Source organism: Sparus aurata, chromosome 14 (assembly GCF_900880675.1).
Source record: "Sparus aurata chromosome 14, fSpaAur1.1, whole genome shotgun sequence".
NCBI classification, from domain to species: domain Eukaryota; kingdom Metazoa; phylum Chordata; class Actinopteri; order Spariformes; family Sparidae; genus Sparus; species Sparus aurata.
The window spans coordinates 17,913,818-17,931,692 of record NC_044200.1 but is presented as its reverse complement, the minus strand read 5'-3'; the positions used below and the strand labels follow the sequence as shown (position 1 = coordinate 17,931,692).

At 40.9% G+C, this 17,875-nt stretch overlaps 1 protein-coding gene and 7 non-coding genes across 8 annotated transcripts; 7 read left to right on the top strand and 1 right to left on the bottom strand.

Annotated features, from left to right (window-relative positions):
- Nucleotides 1-3,963: 3,963 nt before the first annotated feature.
- On the top strand, nucleotides 3,964-16,826 carry ttll1 (tubulin tyrosine ligase-like family, member 1). The gene is made up of 10 exons (XM_030440473.1): nucleotides 3,964-4,453; nucleotides 4,590-4,714; nucleotides 5,793-6,001; nucleotides 6,093-6,273; nucleotides 6,462-6,599; nucleotides 6,850-6,958; nucleotides 7,423-7,566; nucleotides 9,157-9,243; nucleotides 11,504-11,667; nucleotides 14,804-16,826. Exons 2-10 carry the CDS (start codon nucleotides 4,602-4,604, stop codon nucleotides 14,931-14,933), a joined length of 1,275 nt encoding a protein of 424 aa, XP_030296333.1. The 5' UTR covers nucleotides 3,964-4,453; nucleotides 4,590-4,601; the 3' UTR covers nucleotides 14,934-16,826.
- Nucleotides 7,787-7,873, top strand: trnay-gua (transfer RNA tyrosine (anticodon GUA)). The gene is given in 2 exon segments: nucleotides 7,787-7,823; nucleotides 7,838-7,873. It is a non-coding gene; the product is annotated as a tRNA-Tyr (tRNA).
- On the top strand, nucleotides 8,126-8,212 carry trnay-gua (transfer RNA tyrosine (anticodon GUA)). The gene is given in 2 exon segments: nucleotides 8,126-8,162; nucleotides 8,177-8,212. It is a non-coding gene; the product is annotated as a tRNA-Tyr (tRNA).
- Nucleotides 11,815-11,901, top strand: trnay-gua (transfer RNA tyrosine (anticodon GUA)). Its single transcript is given in 2 exon segments — nucleotides 11,815-11,851; nucleotides 11,866-11,901. It is a non-coding gene; the product is annotated as a tRNA-Tyr (tRNA).
- Nucleotides 12,179-12,265, top strand: trnay-gua (transfer RNA tyrosine (anticodon GUA)). Its single transcript is given in 2 exon segments — nucleotides 12,179-12,215; nucleotides 12,230-12,265. It is a non-coding gene; the product is annotated as a tRNA-Tyr (tRNA).
- Nucleotides 13,384-13,470, top strand: trnay-gua (transfer RNA tyrosine (anticodon GUA)). The gene is given in 2 exon segments: nucleotides 13,384-13,420; nucleotides 13,435-13,470. It is a non-coding gene; the product is annotated as a tRNA-Tyr (tRNA).
- Nucleotides 13,890-13,991, top strand: trnay-gua (transfer RNA tyrosine (anticodon GUA)). Its single transcript has 2 exons — nucleotides 13,890-13,926; nucleotides 13,956-13,991. It is a non-coding gene; the product is annotated as a tRNA-Tyr (tRNA).
- On the bottom strand, nucleotides 14,551-14,637 carry trnay-gua (transfer RNA tyrosine (anticodon GUA)). Its single transcript is given in 2 exon segments — nucleotides 14,551-14,586; nucleotides 14,601-14,637. It is a non-coding gene; the product is annotated as a tRNA-Tyr (tRNA).
- Nucleotides 16,827-17,875: the final 1,049 nt, after the last annotated feature.

Below are 17,875 nucleotides of genomic sequence, written 5' to 3'. Positions count from 1 at the left end.
AATACCGCTCATGAAAATAGTATAAAAAGAAAAGTAAACAGCAGAAACACATTAGTTAGAAATAATTTTCGTTGATTTGCAAACTTTTTTTTTTTTTTTTTGTCTGTCAAATATATGATGGCCAAAAAAAGACCCGCTCATGGCCCCTCAGGCTCTCCCTTCCACCCACAGCGCACCGAAAATGGTCACTGCAGCCACCAGTGCTACAGTCACCAGCGCTCCTCTGGACCAGCCAGTGCAGGTTACTGCTTTAAAACTGGACACCTGTGGAGAGAAAGTGGAAATGATTACTCTATGCTGTTGATAATTTGGCAACAATCTTCCTAGAAGCATATATTCCCAGTCTCCTATGTTCCCAGAGTCTGATGTCCCCAGTGTCCTATGTTCACAGTGTCCAGTGTTTCCAGGTCCCAAGTTCCCATCATTTGATGTTTCCTGAGCCCTAAACTCACATGGTTTTAGGTTCACAGACCCTAAGGTCCCAGGGTCCTAAGTTCCCAGCTCAATTTCTAAGGTTCTATAAATTCACGGTACTATGTTCCTTAGGGTCCCACGTTCCCAAGTTCCTGTGTTCTGTTACCATGGTTCTATGTTACCAGAGCCCTAATGTCCTATAGTCCTATGTTTCCAGGGTCCTAAATTCACAAGGTCCTATATTTCCATGGTCCTATGTTCCCAGCTCCAAATTTCTAAGTTTCTATGTAAACAGGGTCCTATGTTCCCAAAGTCCTAAGTTCCAAGGATCCTATGTTCCCAAAGTCCTAAGTTCCAAGGATCCTATGTTTACCAAAAATGTAACCCTTTGTCATGTTCCCATTATGTGCCATGTAAATATGGGGGACACAGGACCGTGGGTAGAAGGAGCGGTTGCACTATAGTAGATTAAACCTGCCAGTGTTTGTTGTCATTTCCGCCAACAGTCATCAACTAGAAACAAAAAGCTGTTTTTGTCCACGCCTGTTGTCTGTTTCATGTGGGGGATGCTAGAATGGAGCACTTGACAGATGTGGTGACAGTAACTAAGGGGGGCGGGGAGAAGCAAAAGGTCAGCCGTAAAGAAGGAGTGTTACCCAGGCTGTCCAGGCGTCAGCTCTGAGGATCCCCTGCCCAGGCGCAGTGCTCGATATCCAGGCCTTCACTGCTGCAGACAGGCCCTTGAAGCCCCATAACTGACTGTGGATATCCCTGGAGGAGAATAACACAGAGATACAATGCCTTAACAGTCAATCATATAAAAGCTAAATATAGATAGATGTCTTTTACTTTCTCATACCGATAGATGGTCCTGGTCAGTGCCTGAGCAGGTCTCAGCATGTGGAGAGGACTTGGTGGCCAGTTCGGATCTCTGCTTGCCCACTCCCGGTCCAACTTGTCTCCAATTACCGCCAACTGGCGACCGATGGCACGTGCAGCCCCGTCATTGACCCTGAAGGAGTGACAGATGTGACTAAACAAAAGCCTTCTTTTTGTTTTTGGTCTAACTGTTCCCACACGGTGTGCTGCCTGAGGAGCAGCTGTCTACTGTTGTGTTGATGAGTGTGTGTGGAGGGGCGTGTGCCTCACCTGAGGTTCATGTCAAACAGGGTGCCAGTGTCCACCTCACCAGGTCCAGCCTGGAGGGACACGGCTTGTCTCGGCTGTCTTGTTTGTGCCACCATCTTGTTTTCTGTGAAGAGCAACCGGTAAAATGCAAATTATTCATATCAGCACACATGAGAGAGAGAGAGCGGCTAGACCCTCATTATGCATGCAGGACAGATACTGGCTGCACGGTTTGGAGGTGTTCGCGTGTCGTCGCGCTGGTTTCACTCCCAACGTTCATAAACAGGCTGTGTAAATACTGGGTCATGTGACCAGGATAGGTGGTGGCTGTGTTACCGAGGAGAATCCAGGCTGATAAAACAGGCTCCTCTAGGTTTGAAGAGATGACATCATCTGTTTGATTAAGTCCTAATGTTGTAACCCAATTACTACTGTTTATTGCGAGAAGTGTGCCTAAGTTGCCCTTTTACATCTTAACTATGAGCAATAGTTCAATCTGCACATCCAATCTACCTGTTTGACTGGATTTATGACTTGTTGTTGTCTGTTTTGTCGGCCTAACAAACAGGTTTTGTCCCCTCCTACGTGCACCTGTCCTCAGACCAGTTCCTGTTGAGCTCATGTGCCTCAATGCAAATGCTCCATTTCCATAACTCAAATCAACCAAACTGCCCTTATGTCCTGAGTAGTAGAAGTAAAAAAACACCACTGACCCCAAAGCATCCACTTTAAAGAATTAAATATTTGTTTGTTCACTCATTAATCTACTAAAGTATATATAAAAAAAGTAAAGTTTCTCCTCTGTGTTTATCTTTACACTGTTTATGCCAATTTCCCATAAAAAGATACTCCTAAATGTGACAACTTCAACAATATAATCTTGGTTTATACTTCATACTGATGCCCAGAGGACAGTTGTTGTGTATTAATCATGTAATAGCCTGTAGTCGTTTGCATATTGTCATAACAAAGGGATGAGGTAATCCCTCTCACCCAAAGCAAACAAAGGTCGTTTTGAAGATCATATTGGATTACTCATAAAGGACGCAGACATACATTTATTTTAACTGCATTTACAAATCAACCAGCATATCCCTTTAAGGTGGATATTAGATATGAGATTACTATTAATGCACCCGCCCAGACAGTAAAACAGGTGGATGCACAGTCAAAAAGAGAAAGTAAAACCTACCTTTCGTGTGGATTAAAGTAGACGCCGCCCTGTGAAAAATGCAAAGACATAATGATTGAGATGTTTTGGAAATAACACAATGAATAATAAAAGAATTATTCGTTAGATGTTTTCCTGTACTCACAGCAGCGTCCTTTAATCTCTTTGCGCTCAGGTACAACTGCCACAAATATGATTAGCCACGCCTTTAACCTGCTGCCGGGCCTGACCACCAGGGGGCGACATCCTTTTTTCTAAATACACAATTTGATCTTTCAGCTGCTCACACTACTGGCAGACAGTGTTGTCAAGTTACAAGTTACTTTCAAAAGTATCACATATTATTGGTTACATTCATTTTAAAGTGATATATTACATTCCAATATTACTGTCTGCATGTTAATACATTACCCATTGCACAACTTTTTAGTTACTTAAAAAACACACAAATTATCTAAATAGAGCAATTAAATAGCCTAGATCCTTTTTTAAATAAACGAATGGCATTGGGCACTGTGTTAGCAGGCAGACAAAGGATCAATGTCTGATATATTGTGAGATAAGTATAAATATTTTAATTGTAGCCTTAGTCATTTGATACACAACAAACATATACCATCTCTAATGTAGCAAATAATGCCCTGACAAGACAAAAACCTCTTTTTTCTATGCCTTTTTATTATTTTAGTCCACAGAAAAAGGAATGCATGAACATATGTGATTCAAGAATATAATTTAAAGTAACATTAGATGATTAGGCTTCATCAGTAGGCTGATATCAGTCACAGAGAGACTGAACAAAGAACTTACAGGCTCGGCGATATCAAACACGCCGAGCCTGTATTGATACGGTCATGTTGGTGTGCATGGGCTCTTAAAAAATGACTAAATGATGACTGAATAAAACTTATTTGTTGAGAATATGACACCTTTATAACACTTTGAGATTGAAATGTAAAGTGTATATTTGTATCCTACTGTGTGGCAAACCAAAAATGTGTAAAGTGTGCTGTTCAGTATTTTGAATAAGTATTCTTGTCTTTATTGTGTGTGTGTGTGTGTGTGTGTGTGTGTGTGTGTGTGTGTGTGTGTGTGTGTGTGTGTGTGTGTGTGTTCAACAGATGACCTCTTGTATTTATTGAAAATGTGTATGAGTAAACAAACCTGTTGTAGTTTTTAGACAGCCCCACACTGACCCCTGCTGGTACGCTGCGGTAATGACATCATGCATGACATCACTGCGTCCTCCGTTGCTAGGTTATTCTCCCGGAAGGACCAAGCCCATAACGACGTCGTTTAACGTTTCTCGAGACATTCTTGTTTGAAAATGTCCGTAAATTGTAACTGAGCCTCATAGTGTAGTTATCATTTATTTACGTTATTACGTTTTAATAACCGAGACTTTTATTGTGAAGAGTAGTTTGGCCGCGGTGGGCGTTTCGTCACTGTGTCCAGCTTCACGACGCCTGAATCAATACATTTAGCTTGTTAGCTATAAAACCGCCAACATGGAGGCACTTCTTTATTGTTAGCTAGGGCTGTCGAGCATGCTTGCGAACTGTCCTGCCGCTGTGTTCCGCTATGAGCTTGAATAACGGCGGTCTGGTGAGATTGCATCAGTGACTGGGTGATGTCCGCCCAGCCTCTGCAGCAGTCCAGGGAGGGTTCAGCAGCCTGCTAACTGAGCCTGCCCGGCTAGCTCATGCTGATGACTGGCTGTTTCCTGACATTGATTTGCAGGTAGGTGACGGCTTTGGTGCATGGCAGCTGCATGCATCCTTTCTCTCTTCCTTTGCACTGCACAATAGCGTACGCCGTCTGTTTTGTTAATGTGCTTTTACTGTCTGTTTACCTGTTGTTTTGTGCTCCACCCAAGTGGGAGGCAACCATGGCCGGTAAGGTGAAGTGGGTGACAGATATTGAGAAATCAGTGCTCATCAACAACTTTGAGAAGAGGGAATGGATTCCAGTCACAGAAAGCGAGGACTGGAATTTCTACTGGTAGGTGTTACACCTACATTACACCTGCATCTTCAGTCCACAGTACTCTGCAAGCACCATATACCAGCAGTAGTGGAGAGAGTACTCATGGTCTTCATTATTGATTAATCTGCTGACTATTTTCACAATCAATCCTTAAGTCTATAACATGTTAGCTTGTTGAAAACCCAAAGATTCTTTATCTACTGTCATAAATTACAGCAAAACCTCACATTTAAGAGTTCGCAAAAAGTTTGGCATCTGATTTTCCAGTGCCAGTACCCCATAGAAGCAAAATGGGTCCATTAAAAATCCTACTTACAAGTCAGTCCCTGTGCCTCCCAACCTCCAAATAGACTCAAAGTAGATCTGTAGTGTTGGGAGCTGTTTAATAAGGTAGCTACTTTAAAAAGAAAATTCTGCAAAACAACTTTATATTATTTCTTTCGGACCAAACTGTAATTTGAGTTATTTTTGTGAGACAGATCATTTTGCCAAATAATTATGTAAATGAAATCATGAAGAACATTTTAAGCGGATTTATATGATATGGATCTTTTGCGTCATACGCATGCCAAACCCTCATGGGTTTACAATGCACCCAAAAAAATTTGATTGCAGCAGTCAAACACTTCATTTCATTTCACTACAAAATGACAAATTATTTTGCAGCTCCATCTTTAATAAAACATTCTGCCTCCTCTCCCATGCTTGACAAAGAAAATCTGCTAGAATAAAGGTTCCCTCCCTGAAACACAGTTTAAGCTTATCATCCAACCACAAGAAATTAGCATAATTGGAGGACATTTTGTAAAAAGTGCATCCCTTTCATCGTCTTGGAATATGTATTTATATGCAAAATATGAGTCTAAACAGTAATTAGTGACTAAAGCTGTCTAATAAATGTAGTGGAGTGAATAGTATAATATACGTTCACACAGCTTTTCTCCTTTCTCAATAACTTTCAGCCACTGTATGCTGGATGCATGTTGATCCTATTTGTATCAATTAATGAGTACTTATTATATTAACAGGCTTATTTCTAGGCTCCAAACCCAGTGGACCAACATAGTGCTGTTTATTTTGTATCCACATGCAGGATGAGCATCCAGACCATCAGAAATGTCTTCAGCGTGGACACCGGATACCGTCTGTCAGATGACCAGATGGTTAACCACTTTCCCAACCACTACGAGCTGACCAGAAAAGACCTGATGATAAAGAACATCAAACGCTACCGCAAGGAGCTGGAAAAGGAGAGCAGTCCGCTGGCCGAGAAGGACGAGAACGGGAAATACATGTATTTAGGTATCTATTAGATGAGTTTTCCTCACAGAGCACAGAAACACTTGCCGTTCTGAGTATGTTAAACTATAACTACATTCTTTGCTTTGTGCAGATTTTGTCCCTGTGACGTTCATGCTCCCGGCTGATTATAATCTGTTTGTGGAGGAGTTCCGCAAGAACCCGTCCAGCACTTGGATCATGAAGCCCTGCGGGAAGGCCCAGGGCAAGGGCATCTTCCTCATCAACAAGCTGTCCCAGATCAAGAAGTGGTCCAGAGACAGCCGCACCTCCACGTGAGTTACCACGGTCCTCATTGCAACAGTAAGCTCTTCCTGTGTGGATGTGACTTTAGTTTCATTCTAGCACCAAGGAGCTCCTGTTTCTTTTTAATACATGGCATCATATCAATCAGATGGTGCCTATATCATCATCTGTCCGCTTTGTGGTTTGCTGATGTTTGGCTTTTGCTTTCTGCCTCCAGGTTTGTAGCAGCATCTAGTGGCAAAGAGGCCTACGTCATCTCCCTGTACATCGACAACCCTCTGCTGATCGGGGGGAAGAAGTTCGACTTGCGTCTCTACGTTCTGGTGACCACGTATCGGCCTCTGAAATGCTACATGTAAGCCCAGAATTTCTATAAAGTTTTTGGTTGATGGATGCCAACACTATCTTGTAATAAATTAATTAGTGTTATCTACATGTAAAGAGAGACAGCAGGTGTATCTCGGACATTTTTCCACTATTTTCTGACATGTTTAAAACAAAACAATGAATTAATTAATGTTTTTTTTTTTGAGAAAATAGTTCGCAGCTCAATCAATAATCATAATAATCTTTTAATTGAACTTTTTCTGTGGTTTGATCCTCAGGTACAAACTTGGCTTCTGTAGGTTTTGCACAGTCAAATACACACCCAGCACCAGTGAACTGGACAACATGTTTGTTCACCTCACTAACGTGGCCATCCAAAAACACGGGGTGAGTCTGTGTCTTGTCTGGTGTGACTAGTCGAGATTGTTGAAGTCTCCATAAATAAAGTTTGGGGTCTGAAGTAGCAGAATTTGATGTAAAGTCCTGAATTTAAGTCCTTAATAGGGATCAAGCACCAAAAACACTGGACCCTGGTCAAAAATTCAAAATCTTAAGCCAAATACAGACAAAAATAAATCTCAATTTAGAGCCAATAAAAACATTATTCAACTATTTCACAGGCTGAGTACTTCTCATGTGAGGATACTGATTTTCTGATGTGAAAGAGTTTTCTGTTGGCTGCATAGATAGCTCCACTAAATGATTTAACTGTTACTGACTGTATGCAGTGATGACTGTGATGAATTTCAGCTAACAACGTTTTTCTGTAAACTGATGTGTACAACTTTTTTGCAAGAAAAAAACAAAAGAAAAATGCCAACAACTAGTCAGACTGTGTGCCTTTAACGCAGGATGACTACAACCACGTCCACGGAGGCAAGTGGACGGTCAGTAACCTCCGTTTGTACCTAGAGAGCACCAGAGGGAAGGAGGTGACCAGCCGACTGTTTGACCAGATCCACTGGATCGTGGTGCAGTCACTGAAGGCGGTGGCTGTAAGTCAACATCAAGTGATTTTTCTCTCCCAAAATATGTGACAAATACTGAATTACCCACATGTTAATTGACACCACAGAATTGCAGTATCTTTATGAAGTGTGAAGGTATTCCTGTTGTACCCCCACTTTGCCTTTACATGATACCTGGAGCTTTACCCAAACAATCCCCCCCCCCTCACTAAGCACTAAATCCCCTCTTTTTCATTTTTGCAACAACCCTTCGATAGCTCAGTTGGTAGAGCGGAGGACTGTAGTGGCAATCCCAGGCATCCTTAGGTCGCTGGTTCAAATCCGGCTCGAAGGAGTGACTTTTAACTGTGTGTAGTGGAACATGTTGTCCAATAGCTTCTGACAAAATGTCGCTGTTTCACTGTAGAGGTATTTGCTATAGTGTAACTGATAAATATATGTGTGGGTGGCCTTTGATTTCACTCCAATCTGAAAAAAACTGATAAATGGTATCGTGCTGATGAGCAACTACCAAGACGTATATTTCTAAAATATGCGCTAACAGATTTACAATAGGTAGTTAACAGGTGAGCGTGTTAGCTGTCACCCTTCGATAGCTCAGTTGGTAGAGCGGAGGACTGTAGAGGTGTCAACAGGTATCCTTAGGTCGCTGGTTCAAATCCGGCTCGAAGGAGAAGCTTTTTAGCGTCAGGCCCATTTGTCATTTACTAACAATCCTTTAGATTGCATGTGTTTCACTCAGTAGATAAAACAGGCAAGACTGACATTTCCCAAGAGTTTTAAGATATGTAGTAAATAATTTAAGACATTAGCCATATTGTGCCTCAAAAGCTGCCTCATGGTCAGCTACTGCTAGCTGCACACTTAAATTAGGTAAATAGCTACAGTTAGCAGCAGTTAGGGATTACAGTGGTGATATGCTGGTGAATTCGACAGGTGGCCAAATCTTACGTACTGCACCTTTCATATTTAGAATAAACAAAAATCCAAACACACCAAAAACAGAAAGAAATACTGTACAGTTAATGTAAAAAGTTGCATTTTCATATTGTCAATATGGAGTATTTTAACTGCTTTAAATACATTTTTATGTATTTGTATCTGTAAGACCATGTTTCAGAAGCTGCTTAAAACAAGAGTTTAATCGGAAAAAAGGAACTTTCATTGTCAAGTAACTAGTGGACTAAAAATGTACAATATTTTATTCTGAAATATAGTTAAACTCCCTCCACATACACCATAAAAACCACTCCACCACACATGTTGAAGCCTTCAGTCATTGAGCTTTACTTTGTTACTGTTGAGATCCTGTTTTCAGTATCACTTAGTACCACTTACGAACACACAGCTGTTATACCACTGCTATGTGGTGGTGACGTCTCTTTGTTTTTAGCACTCCACTTAATGCTCGCTTCCCTTTTCTACTAAGTGATCTGACTCACTTCCCCTCTCGGGCTTCAACGCAGATGTCACTCTTTGTACTAATAGTTACATCCACAGGTATATTTTGTACGCTGATCATTTGCCAACACGCTGTTGCATTAAAGAGTTCCCAACGTTTCACAATCGCACTGTAGGTCACTTCCTCTTCCTGACTCTGTCTGTTCTCTCTCGCAGCCTGTAATGAACAACGACAAGCACTGTTTTGAGTGTTACGGGTATGACATCATTATTGATGACAAGCTCAAGCCGTGGCTTATCGAGGTGAGTAATTTAACAGGAGGAGTTACGACATGCACACACGTCTACAAACTCACATTAAAAGGCTTTAACTCACTCAGAATTAACCTCCGCTGTGTAAACTTGGCACCAGTTGCATATTTTGCCAAGCCCAAAGATACTTAACATGCTTACACAGTGACTCCACGTTCCTTTTCCTTGAGTGTGAAGCACCTTTAAATGCCCTCAAGGTTTATCTTTCTGTGTTGGGACATGTGCCTCTGTATTCAAATGCGTGTTGAAGGTGCGTCTCTAAACTATTCAATGTGTCATTCCAGCTGTAAAAACATTGCTGAAAATACTGCTTATGAACTGAGTGTGCTGACAGGCTACACAGGATGACACAGACATTTTGCTGGCTAGTTTTAAAGGTTAAGGGGACACCGTTAGAGGCGCTCCGTGTAACAGTTTGTAGCTATTTAAATATACATGTATAACTTTTTATTGGCTATATGTAAGCGTGAAACACAGTTGCCCATACAAAGCCTGTAGATGATTTCTATAAGTTGTTTGATGCTGCTGGACCTTGGATTTCTTTGTGAAGGATTTTCTATGACACTCCAAAATATGTGACTTTATGGATGTTCTCAAGTGCCTTATGTCAGTGCCTCTCTCTGCTCAGCTAACAGAGAGCAACAGTAGCATTAGAAACTAGCATTTGGCTTCCACAACAAAGTTCCACAGAGCCCCTTTAGAGGTGATGAGGGTCAAGATTGTTACTAATAGATCTCATCATGCAACTTCCCCCGTTGATGACTTAGATTAAAAAAATTTTTTGTATTACTTTCCGAAATTGTATGTTTATATAATAGAATAAGAGTTATTTTGCATACATGTTGTCAGATGGAAATCAGAGGGGATTTCAAATATGTGCTTTTATTGCTCCATAATTCAGAATGAAATGTAATATAATTTAAGCTAAGAGCAGTAACAAACAAACTAAAAGTTTTAGAATGTGTATACAAATAAAAATGGAGAGTTTGGTTTATGTAAATCCTACTGAAGTGAAGACTTTAACAACCTCTAAAGAAACTTTCTGCAGAAATTGGCATTTTGTGTGATTAGGTGCCCCCAGCAGTTTGAGGTCAACACCACTGTTGTAAATTTGAATCCCAGCCCTGTAACAATTTGTCAGACGTAATGTAGGTGCTAACTACAAACAAAACTCATCATGTTGTCTGACATTTTATGTTTGAATATGTGAATGAGACATTATCTCGTGAAATTTGCCGTAATTCGCGTATATTTCTAAAGCAGAAATCTGAATGTCGGATAAAGCCATGTTCCAAATTCTTGTTTTTCTTTTTGATGACATATCAGAGTCAGTCCAAATGTCCATTTTCCCATGTGCCTCGGGATACAATGTTATATATATTTTCAGGCTATGAATGATGTATGAACAAATCCCTCTTTAAAAACTTTTAAGATATAGATAGAAGTAAACCTGGGAAGTTTGGTGTATGCAAGTGCAACTGAAGTGAAGCGTTCTAGTTCAAACTATTACAAAAATGATCATGTTATTATTATTTTTTGTATCAAAAGTTTTTTTTTCCAGTAATCTGAAAGAAGGCATGTTAAGCCAGCAAAAAGCCTAAAAGTTTATGGAGATAAAATATTTTTCTCCTTTTAAAGTGCGATGCTAAACTATTTTTACTAGATATTTCGCTTGTTATCCAGCTGTCATATTTTGTTGGACTCGATTTGACAGCTGTACAATCAGTTGCTGGGTTTCCAGGCTAGGTCTGAGCTATTTCTGTTAACAGACACCAATCTGATCTATTTTGGGCGACATGAAGCTGGTTGTAGGGCAGAAACGGTCCTCGGTGAGGGACTGAAGAAACGAGTGCCACAAACCTAGTCAGGAATTCTTTCTTTTTATCATTATTCCTGCAAGTCACCTACTCTCGTTTACAAAATAAAAGCTGAGAAGCTTAACTCTTTTGTCCATGCTGTCTACTCTAGCAATGAAACGTGAGTGTGTTTATTTCAAATCATCTCTCCCCGGGGCGCTCGTAAGTTTTCCGTTGTCAATCAAGTTCTCTTCTTTTGAGTGTATGAATGGTTATGAGCACAGCTGTTATAGCACATTAGCAGCAGAATTTCCTGCCTGATAAGAGCTTCTATATGTGGAGAGGAGGAAATAACAACGCGCTCATTCCTGTTCCCAAAGTACATTATTAAACTCTTCCTGTCTCCATGCAAACTTTTGGTCCAAAGTCACTTTCTTTGTCCCTGTCACGCTCAGGTCAACGCCTCTCCCTCGCTGACCTCCAGCACAGCCAACGACCGCATCCTGAAGTACAACCTCATCAACGACACTCTCAACATTGTCACGCCCAACGGGGACATCCCAGACTGCCGCTGGAATCGCAGCCCGCCTCGAGAGGCCCTGGGCAACTATCAAGTCCTGTGAGTGACGTTCAAATCTATGAGTCAGCAACATCTAACAGCCAGGAGAGGGGTCACACTGAGGCTAAAAATATCAGTCAGACGTGAACGTTTGCGTTCTCAAATTACTCAGCTCAGCTTGTTATCTGTTTTTTCCTCTATCCATGCCCTTCGATAGCTCAGTTGGTAGAGCGGAGGACTGTAGTGGTTAAACCAGGCATCCTTAGGTCGCTGGTTCAAATCCGGCTCGAAGGAGTGGCTTTTTAATTGTGTGCACTGAAGCACATTTCATTGTAGAGCAGCATGGCTCTAGGTCAGACGGAAATATCTGGAAAGGAATGTGATGTTTGAAACTGAAACTTCATTGTGTGTCTTGTGAAATACTAGTAAAGACAGGCATGAGGGACTTCCTGTTGCCTCCCTCTGCCTTTACATCTACTATGGACTATTTAAACATGGTGCTTCACTTAAGCAATACCTCCAAGCTAAGCACTAAGCCCAGTTCAGTGTAATGTTTGGGTGTTGCAACATCCCTTCGATAGCTCAGTTGGTAGAGCGGAGGACTGTAGTGGTTGTAACAGAGATCCTTAGGTCGCTGGTTCAAATCCGGCTCGAAGGAGTGAATTTTGAATGTTTGAATCTGCGCTAGAACATATTGTTCAACTACAGTCGAGAACTTATGTACTGCAGATAAACACAGGCAATGCAAACCTGTTCACCTTAATATATGCTGTAACAAATTACCCTGCACTAGTCAACAAAGATCTCTATGATCACTGACTTCACTCAATTTCAAGTGGCTGTTTTTCATCATAGTTCACAAAAATATATTTAGTACACATGTTTATTCTAGTGAATGAGGCTGTGTTGGCCCCCCCTCGATAGCTCAGTTGGTAGAACGGAGGACTGTCGTGGTTGTGACAGACATCCTTAAGTTGCTGGTTGAAATCTGTGTCGAAGCAGCGACTTTTAAGTGAGAAGACTTGCTGATGCATCTTGTATATCCACAACAGTTTAGATTGCATGTAGCTCACACAGCAGATAACACAAGTTCCAAAACATGCTGTTACTAATTAACTAAGACTGGTCGGCTTGTCAACATACTCTCTATCAGTCTCAAACTTGACTACAATGCAAAGAAGCGGCTTCTGTTCCACTAATTTCGGGTTAAATTATTTTTGAGGTTAATGTATAAACACATGCAACGTGGCTTTTTTCAACATAGTTCACATTATGATATGAATCCATAGATTTACAAAAATGAGTGAGAAGACACGGTTTTATTAATTAACTAAATCTGAGAACTAAGTTCATGTTATGATATCATTTATAAGGTCACAGCAATTTGTGATAAGCAGCCGGTGAATACAGTCAAAACAGATGGTGCTACTATTGACTTCTAACTTCGTGTCTGCCTTCAGTAGCTCAGTTAGTTGAGGACTGTAGTGGTCACATCGGGCATCCACCCAGTAAGGAGTGACTTTTAAAACATTTTAAACCTGTAGTTCACAAACGTGCGTGCAGCAGCAGCTGAAAACAACATTGTAGTTGTTCTTACTTTCCATTCATATCAACATCAATAGATAATAATTGATAAACTGTGGCAAATTATTTTGTCAACATGTAACGCTATATATAGGTATTTGACTAAGCCATGTTCATTTTGGATATCAGTTCTTAGGTTACAACAGTACAGCTGGTAAAATGTTAACCACAAATAGTCATGTTTGTCAGTACCCTTCGATAGCTCAGTTGGTAGAGCGGAGGACTGTAGAGGCATTAACAGAGATCCTTAGGTCGCTGGTTCAAATCCGGCTCGAAGGAGTGACTTTTAGGAGCCTAGACATGTAGTTCATAAAAGAATAGGGTTGAGTCTTGTGAACAGAACAGCGTTGTGAGTGATGTCGAACATGTTTCGCTGAGGTAAAGCAGAAGAGTTCTGTTGTGGCAGAGATCCATGAAATCAAATTAACCATGAGTTCTACCTGCACAGTAAATGCAGAGGTTGCCCGACAACTGGGGCCCCATTCTGAACACAATGGGGAGGCTACTGTGAGCTTAAGCATCTTGTTTTCCTAGTATGATGATGTTAAAGCAACCAGAGGGAGGAAATTACAACATTATTACTCTTTCTGCCAAAACACTGCCTCAGGTATACAGGGTATTGTTTTATCTATATATTTCTCTCTAGCTGAAAGTAACAGGATGGATGTTTCTATCGGTGCACGAGTATGACCTTGTAACCTTCGATAGCTCAGTTGGTAGAGCGGAGGACTGTAGTGGTTGTACTGTGCAGATTGGTCACAGAGATCCTTAGGTCGCTGGTTCAAATCCGGCTCGAAGGAAAAACTTTTAATCAAGTAGCGGTGTGCTTAGAAAAGCTTTCTTTTGGCACTGAAATACCTGATAATATGCAGTACCTCATGAAGGAAGATACACAACCTTAACTTATGCTAGTTTAATGTTGCTGGTCAAGCAATTGTTACTGTAACAAGCAATCTGTTATAAAGCTTAAAAGACATAACATCCATTTTTTCATACAAACTTACTTGAATTTGTAGGTCCTGTCTGGTAAAGTAGACTCTGATTGATGCCTGTTTTAACCACTACAGTCCTCCACTCTACCAACTGAGCTATCGAACAGAGACAGGTAGTCATCGATCACTAATAGTAACATGTTTGCTTACACATCAATTACTACCACAATGAGATCTAAGTGTAGTCAAATCAGAGATCCATACAGTAGTTCTGCTGTTCACTAGTCCAAGTTAATTAGTTACAGCATATTTTGAAATTGCTGATGAACTGATTTGTGTGCCATTTTTATATCTAATGTATGTTTAGGTTTTCAACTGCAGTTCTACAAATTATATAACGTAAGAAGTCGTAAATCTAAAAAGTCACTCCTTCGAGCCGGATTTGAACCAGCGACCTAAGGATGCCTGGGATTGCCACTACAGTCCTCCGCTCTACCAACTGAGCTATCGAAGGGGTGTTGTGAAGTTGAAAAGGAGGGGATTAGTTCTTAGCAGGGGGGAGGGGGGTTATTGTTTGGGTAAAGCACCAGGGTTTGTGCAAAGGCACAGATCGGGGGCAACAGGAATTCCTTCACATCTGTGTCTTCGCTCTGCCTCTGATTCCCTCTGTGTGTCACCAGGTACGATGAGGAGCAGGCGCAGAGCGAGAATGCCGAGCGTGACCTGCGGAGCCGCTCGGGTCAGTCCCTGGGGTCGAAGGGCACCAAGGGGAGTGCAGGCGTTCGCCCCGCCGCTGCCACCTGGAAGTGACGCGAGACTGCAGACTCTTAATGACTTCCTTCAGACAGCACAGGGGATTAAAAAACCGACGGGATTCCTCTTTTTTGTTTTTTTAGCCCAACTCTTCGATGGACTGTTCCCTGGCTGAGCACACAGGGGCCGACAACTCTACTGCTGGAGGGGAGGAAAATCAATAACCTGGTCATTTTGGAGAGTTTAAAGGCTGGAGTTTGTAGGAATGAGTAACTTGAAATGTTGAAGTTGCGCTGGTGGGGCTGAAGGTCAGGCCCAATCTCACATATCTCGGCAGCAGCCACAGCGGAATTTCGCACCGTGAAGATAAGAAAAAACGTCCCCAAAAACCTTTTTAAAAAAGAGGATGAAACCTTGGGAGAGGGAAAATAAAATCTCTCTCCTCCAACTTGAAGAAGGAGGATTATAAGAACCTGAACTATGCATGATTTATGAGTCCTGACACTTTAACCTCACCTACCACACAGGTGCTGTGAGATAAAGTGATACAGAAATAGAGGATAGAGACAAGAGATATAACTAAAGCAAAGGGTATAAAGATATAGTTTACTGATAGGCAGTTGTTAGGCAGAATTAAAAGTACTAAATGTGTAAACACCCCCAAATAGAATTTAATAATGTTTTTACAAGTGCATTATCAGTATGTTTATGCAGGGGGGGGGTCAATGAATTGATTGTATCTATTGATTGCACTTTATTACTTTATGTTTGCTTGAATATCACATAGATGTTTTGCATTTCTGACATCATATCTGCTGCATTTATTCTTCATATCTTAAATACTAGTATGTGTTTGGAAGGTAAACACATTCTGCGCTATCAGCTGTCAGTATTGGAAAAGGATTGCAGTATTTTGGGGCTTTTTTGCAGTATATTGTAAAATGAAGCAACACAGTTTCACCAGATACTCGCAGCATTTAGAAGCATTTGGAAAGAATGTACTTCTTAAGTAACGACTAGGGTGATTTGACAGAAAAGAGGGGGGGTTGTTTTGTTTTCTGTCTCGTTTCTTTTCCTGAGTATGCTCGCCCATCACTCCAGGCTAAAGTAAACGATCAAGATGATCATGATAATCACTTTAACTATACTAAAACAAGGGGTGTTATCGGTCAGCGGATGGAAGAGAGGTGTTAAAGGGCTCCATTTAAAACATTTCTGCAATGGAATTGTGATTCAATCAAGCTGATACAGAACCCCATTTGAGGTTTTTTGAAAGTAACTTGATACTTGATATGGAATAACAAACACCCACTCAATATGTAACAGGCCTCTTTATTTGCCCTCTTTACTTTCCTAGAATGTATAACCTGTTTGAATAATGCAGTTGAGCGTTTTTTTCCCTCCTCACTGTGGTAAGGGGCCGTTAATCCCTTGATGAATCTAATCTGCCTAGAGTTAAGATTAATCAGAGGTCAATCCTTCAAAAGGCAAATGCCCTTTATGTTCTTTATGTAAAGTAAGTCTCTGCATGGCACCGTTCCTCGACCTTGATGGTTTGACACTCCTCCCCCCAAACCACCGCCACCGCCACCGCCACCACCGCTACCTTGTTGTTTCCTCCTGGCCCTGGAGCTGTTTACAACACGCAGAATAGCAGCTTTTCAAAGTGTTTGTCTGTAATTAAATTCCCCTATTTGTCTGAGTCGTATTGTTAGGCTGTAAGACACGCACATCCTCCTGTGCTAGAGACCAAATTACCTTGATACAACTCTGAGGTGTGTCTGAGGCTAGTTTCTGTTTTTGTCTGGTTTTCTTTGTTGTGGTGCAGCTTATATGTTGTTTACATGACACAGCTTTTCTGTTTTCAGCTTTGCAGTACTGACATCTCTGCATTGTTTTACTTTTTGTCTTCTTCCTTATAATAAAATATCCATATTGGTGCTGCCTTGACGATAAATCATGTTTATTTCAAAGGAAGGGTAAGTGGGACAGTGTATTGTTGTGATTAAGGTGAACTGGTCCTTTATGGTTTTACAGAAACTGGACGTTCCCCTCGCCCTCTTTCGCCTCTGATTAAGCAAAACTTTCTTGAGTAAAGAAAGCCTCTATATTTAAAGTAGAAGGCGTTCATTATGAGAAACATCAGACGGTTTCAAATTCTTATTTCTAAAAATGCACACAGGACACACTTATATGACCTGTGCGATAAATAACTGAATGTCAGAACTCTGTTAAAATAGAATGGGTGTATTTTAATCTTTAATTAAGGTTTTAAGGCGGCCCCCCAGAATGTCAGATACTTTGTTGTGATTGGTGTGTTATCAATATTTAAGGGAATTTTAAGGAGAAATCAAACTAATACTCATGTTACTGACGGCCCCAGAAGCCTCTACATGGCCCCTGCAGGGCCCCATACCTCACACTGGGGACCAGTGCCAGAGGAGCCTCAGGATAAAGTAACTACAGAAACTTTTCAAGGGATGTGACGTCAGACCGCCGCGCCTCTACGGAGTTTACATAAAGTTACACAAATTTAAATATTGCAAAATGGGAAGTTGGGGGATTTCAAAATAAAGTGACACTTGATGGATTTGTACTCTACCATCAAGGAGCAGCCATGGCTTTTCTGCTGTTTTAATATTTAGTAAAGCCAGAAATAAAAAACAAAAACATTCTTGCCTCAATACGTTGGCTGATATATACACATTTTGTACAATGACCTCTCAAATGTGGTTATCAAACTGTTGAGACAAAAATATCTAACAAAGGTGGGATATTTGACAGTATAACAATACCTATTTGTGTTTAAATCTTCGAGTTGAATAATTGCTGTATTAATTAGTTGTTTTCTGTTTTCATATGGGAAACCAAATAAGTCAATGCCAATATATCTGTGATAGCACAATGTTGGCCGATAATAAACAACTTGTGTTGTGAAGTGATCATGTGACGGTTTTTTTTACACTGAAGCTCAATCACAAATTAACTTGCAACTATAT

What these genes read in the sequence shown, in the direction of transcription:
- ttll1 (XM_030440473.1), top strand. Translation starts at nt 4,602, where the DNA reads ATGGCCGGTAAGGTGAAGTGGGTGACAGATATTGAGAAATCAGTGCTC. An exon ending in CGGCCTCTGAAATGCTACAT is followed by an intron (nt 6,600 to 6,849) that starts GTAAGCCCAGAA and finishes TTTGATCCTCAG; the next exon opens with GTACAAACTTGGCTTCTGTA. An exon ending in CTGGGCAACTATCAAGTCCT is followed by an intron (nt 11,668 to 14,803) that starts GTGAGTGACGTT and finishes GTGTGTCACCAG; the next exon opens with GTACGATGAGGAGCAGGCGC.